The 5,541-nt window shown below is 38.6% G+C and overlaps 1 protein-coding gene across 1 annotated transcript in view; it reads right to left on the reverse strand.

Annotated features, from left to right (window-relative positions):
- The window catches only part of LOC110443472, a 29,279-nt gene that overhangs the window by 14,520 nt on the left and 9,218 nt on the right, over positions 1-5,541 (reverse strand). Inside the window, exons 6-7 of the mRNA XM_021487698.1 lie at positions 4,205-4,307; positions 596-713 (exon numbers count right to left, since the gene is read on the reverse strand). Coding sequence (XP_021343373.1) covers positions 596-713; positions 4,205-4,307 — 221 coding nt within the window. The remainder of the gene's footprint in view (positions 1-595; positions 714-4,204; positions 4,308-5,541) is intronic.

Here is a 5,541-nt window from a genome sequence, read left to right on the forward strand (position 1 = left end):
TGTGGCCTCTACAGAATTAGTGTAGCGTACTGTGGCCTCTACAGAATAAGTGTAGCGTATTGTGGCTTCTACAGAATTAGTGTAGCGTATTGTGGCCTCTACAGAATTAGTGTAGCGTACTGTGGCCTCTACAGAATTAGTGTAGTGTATTGTGGCCTCTACAGAATGAGTGTAGTGTATTGTGGCCTCTATAGAATTAGTGTAACGTATTGTGGCCTCTACAGAGTTAGTGTGCCATAGTGTTGTAACGTATTGTGGCCTCTACAGAGTTAGTGTGCTATAGTGTTGCCTCTATGGAATGAGTGAAGTATATTACATATTGTGGCCTCTATGGTTTAGGTGTGTAGTAAATTGTGGCCTCTAAGAATATAATGTAAATGATGACAAATTTCAACCCTTCTTTATTGTTATCTATAATGTAAATGACGCAGAATTTAACCCCTCAAAATTTGCCCCTTGGGTAAAACGTTAACAGAAGTCATGTTATATATGCATTTGTGTGACATAAGGACCCACAAGTTTCCACAGGTTTCCAAGCAGTACCTTTACATCATCACCTTTAGCCTCAACTACATCAATTTTACTAAACCTGTACCTTGAACGGGCTGTGTTGTTGTAAACTTGGGCCGGCGAAACCGTCCACGTTTTATTGCCATATGTTCAATCTGAAATGCCATCTGTGTCCTCTCAGACTTCTTCAAGGATTCCTTGGTCTAAAAATACATTGTTCATTTAATATCATTTCTTATGTCCAATTAATAGCTCATTTAAGGTTCAGAAGTAAATTCTAAAATTTTAACTTGTGTAATGATTTTTTTTATTGAAATTTAAAGCTTAAAACTATAATAATAATAATATATGGCATTTGATACAGAGCCCTATCTAGCTAACATAAGCCACTCTAAAGCGCTTTACATTACATAGATATACAATTACTACAATTAGAATATACAATTTTGAGGATTTCACAGGAGCGGCCATATCAGGTGCTAACTACTAGTTCTATGCCACCTGGGTAATATCTCCCTGTGTGTGTAATCAAACCCCTGCCACTTAGGTGAAAGGCGAGTGTGTTATCCAATCCGCCACCCGACTACCCATGATGTAGATAAGTATTGAATAGCAAGGTATGTTATATCTTTACATAAGCCACCCGACCACCCATGATATAGATAAGAATTGAATAGCAAGCTAGGTACCTTATATATTTACATAAGCCACCCGACTACCCATGATGTAGATAAGTATTGAATAGAAAGGGACCTTATATATTTACATAAGCCATCCGACTACCCATGATGTAGATAAGTATTGAATCGCAAGGTACCTTATATATTTACATAAGCCACCCGACCACCCATGATATAGATAAGAATTGAATAGCAAGCTAGGTACCTTATATATTTACATAAGCCACCCCACCACCCATGATGTAGATAAGTATTAAATAGCAAGGTACCTTATATATTTACATAAGCCATCCGACTACCCATGATGTAGATAAGTATTGAATAGTAAGGTACGTTATATATTTACATAAGCCACACGACCACCAATGATGTAGATAAGCATTGAATAGCAAGGTACGTTATATATTTACATAAGCAACCCGACCACCCATGACGTAGATAAGTATTGAATAGCAAGGTACGTTATATATTTACATAAGCCAGCCGACTACCCATGATGTAGATAAGTATTGAATCGCAAGGTACCTTATATATTTACATAAGCCACCCGACTACCCATGATGTAGATAAGTATTGAATCGCAAGGTACCTTATATATTTACATAAGCCACCCGACCACCCATGATATAGATAAGAATTGAATAGCAAGCTAGGTACCTTATATATTTACATAAGCCACCCGACTACCCATGATGTAGATAAGTATTGAATAGTAAGGTACGTTATATATTTACATAAGCCACCCGACTACCCATGATGTAGATAAGTATTGAATAGAAAGGGACCTTATATATTTACATAAGCCATCCGACTACCCATGATGTAGATCAGTATTGAATAGCAAGGTAGGTTATATATTTACATAAGCCACCCGACCACCCATGGTGTAGATAAGCATTGAATAGCAAGGTACGTTATATATTTACATAAGCAACCCGACCACCCATGACGTAGATAAGTATTGAATAGCAAGGTAGGTTATATATTTACATAAGCCACCCGACCACCCATGGTGTAGATAAGCATTGAATAGCAAGGTACGTTATATACTTACATAAGCCACCCGACTACCCATGATGTAGATAAGTATTGAATCGCAAGGTACCTTATATATTTACATAAGCCACCCCACCACCCATGATGTAGATAAGTATTAAATAGCAAGGTACCTTATATATTTACATAAGCAACCCGACCACCCATGATGTAGATAAGTATTGTATAGCAAGGTACGTTATATATTTACATAAGCCTACCGACAACCCATGACGTAGATAAGTATTGAATAGCAAGGTAGGTTATATATTTACATAAGCCACCCGACCACCCATGGTGTAGATAAGCATTGAATAGCAAGGTACGTTATATATTTACATAAGCCTACCGACAACCCATGATGTAGATAAGTATTGAATAGCAAGGTACGCTATATATTTACATAAGCCATCCGACCACCCATGATGTAGATAAGTATTGTATAGCAAGGTACGTTATATATTTACATAAGCAACCCGACCACCCATGATGTAGATAAGTATTTAATAGCAAGGTATGTTATATATTTACATAGGCCACCCGACTACCCGTGATGTAGATAAGTAATGAATAGCAAGGTACGTTATATATCTACATAAGCCTACCGACAACCCATGACGTAGATAAGTATTGAATAGCAATAAGGTACCTTATATATTTACATAAGCCACCCGACCACCCATGATATAGATAAGAATTGAATAGCAAGCTACCTACCTTATATATTTACATAAGCCACCCGACCACCCATGATATAGATAAGAATTGAATAGCAAGCTACCTACCTTATATATTTACATAAGCCACCCGACCACCCATGATGTAGATAAGCATTGAATAGCAAGGTACGTTATATACTTACATAAGCCACCCGACTACCCATGATGTAGATAAGTATTGAATCGCAAGGTACCTTATATATTTACATAAGCCATCCGACTACCCATGATGTAGATAAGTATTGAATAGCAAGGAACGTTATATATTTACATAAGCCACACGACCACCAATGATGTAGATAAGCATTGAATAGCAAGGTACGTTATATATTTACATAAAAGTTTGGATTTGCAACCATTTGATTACAGTTTTTTTAATATAATAAAGAAATTTACCCAGATGGTCATACTTAACAAAAAGTCTGTTTGATACAGGTTTCAGAGATTATTTAATGCAGATTATATATATAAGATGAAAACAACTGTCTATCACAAAGATCCTGCAGGAAACATAATACTTTTCAGGTTTAGCCCTACGTCGGGGACTGAATGGTACTCGCCCATGTCACCTCGATATTTGTAAACAGGAAGTTTGCACAATTATTAACAAGTGTGGTAATTTCCTGTTTTAATATATGGATACGACATAAGTGAGAGGACCATTCAGTGCCTGATGTAGGGCCAAGTCCGAACGCTTGGACATAGAGTGACTGTTGCTAAAAAAGTTGTAAATCTGTGTTAACTAATAAGCTTATTAAGTGTCACCCTGGTAAAATACTAGCCACTTCTCACCGACTCGGCTAGGGAGTATATCACCCTAGTAAAATACTAGCCACTTCTTACCGACTCAGCTAGGGAGAATTTCTCTTTAGCTCATTCGGTAGAGTGTAAGACTAGTAAGCCAGAGGTCCCAGGTTCGACTCTTGCCGGAGGCATTGAGAAAAAAAAGACCTCTGCTATATTGGCGCCCACGTAGAGATCCTGAAGATTTGACAAAATACTCAGCAAAACTTGCAAAGGAATTGCTATGACCCCTGGAAAACTCGGGACGATCTCTTTCCTGGAAGTGGAGTATGTCACCTTGATAAAATACTAGCCGCTTCCTATTGACTCGGCTAGGGAGAATTTCTCTTTAGCTCATTTGTTAGAGTGTAAGACTAGTAAGCCAGAGTTCTCGGGTTCGACTCCTAGCGGAGGCATTGAAAAAATAATGACCTCTGTTACATAAGCTTTGACTATCGGAGCCCTGATCATACTTACTGTTTCTTTATCCACTTTAAAGATGTCCTCTGTATTGACAATGCACGAAACCAAAGCCCTGGTTAGAATCGTTCCAATCCGGGACCTAGCCGTAACCTGTGGCCTATATTAAACATAGATATTACATAATTAACAAACATACATACAATACAAACAAGGTATCATATATTGGGGAGATTCATGATCAGCATGCTCAAAATTAAAAAAAAAATATGTATGTGTGTGTGTATACACCACTTGGTAAAAAGTAATACTTTTAATGTAGCTGAACTGGACTGGGTCGATCATCGGCGACCAGAAAGCTCAATTAGTAGAGCCTCTGTCTAGAGTTCGAAAGGTCCCGGGTTCAAACTCCGGTCTGGCTGTGCATTTTCCTCTCCTGTTACAGTGGTGCCTGTGACCAACCCTTCAAGCATTTGGTGTAAGTGAGTATGCCTGGCAAAGGAATACCCGAACATCGGTTGTAAATAGTTATATCTTTGGGGGTGAAGACTTAGAAAAAGGAGTGAGGAATGTAGCTGAACCGGACTGGGATGATCGTTGGCGACCAGATAGCTCAATTGGTAGAGTGTCCGTCTGGAGTTCAGAGAGTCCCGGGTTCGAACCCCAGTCTGGCTGCGCATTTTTCCTCTCCTGTTACATGTAAGAATGGCATCTTTTGAATTGTTCTTTTAGATGAACTCATTCAGTCTCAGAATACAAGCATAGTTAAGCTAATTTACAGACTGAATATATTCAATTTCAAGGTCAACAATCAAGAGTCTCCCTTCAGAAAAGGGAGAGTCAGCAAGTATGAGATATTGCTGAGCTGTACTTCCCCTGATCTAGTGTCTTATTCAATGGATGACATGGTTTTAATTCGGATGCCAACATATTTGTGTGTCTGTAGGATATCGTTGAGCTACTATTTCAAGTGGTATTCTCACATACGAAATTTGTTAGCTGTAGGTGACATAGTATGATATATACCTGACCTAACAATGGCATGGTGAACAAAGGGCCATAACTCTAGATGTGGTATAATAAATTAAAATATAGTGGGTTGAACCCTGCCATCCAAATAGGTGCTCACATACAACATATGGCAGTTCTGGGTGACACAGTATATAAGATATGCCCCGAACAACGAATGCAGGTAAACAAAGGACCATAACTCTTCATCAAAGCAGGGTATCATAACATCAATCTTAATACGTACATATCAGGAATTAATGCAGGAATAGCAAATTAGTACCTTTCTTTGAAACAGGGGAAAATATGCACTGCAGGCGCATGACTCACCAGAGGGAAGGTTAGCTGCTGGCCGGAGCCAAGCAGAGAGTATGAGTTGGGGGGGG

This window comes from Mizuhopecten yessoensis, unplaced genomic scaffold (assembly GCF_002113885.1).
Source record: "Mizuhopecten yessoensis strain PY_sf001 unplaced genomic scaffold, ASM211388v2 scaffold716347, whole genome shotgun sequence".
NCBI classification, from domain to species: domain Eukaryota; kingdom Metazoa; phylum Mollusca; class Bivalvia; order Pectinida; family Pectinidae; genus Mizuhopecten; species Mizuhopecten yessoensis.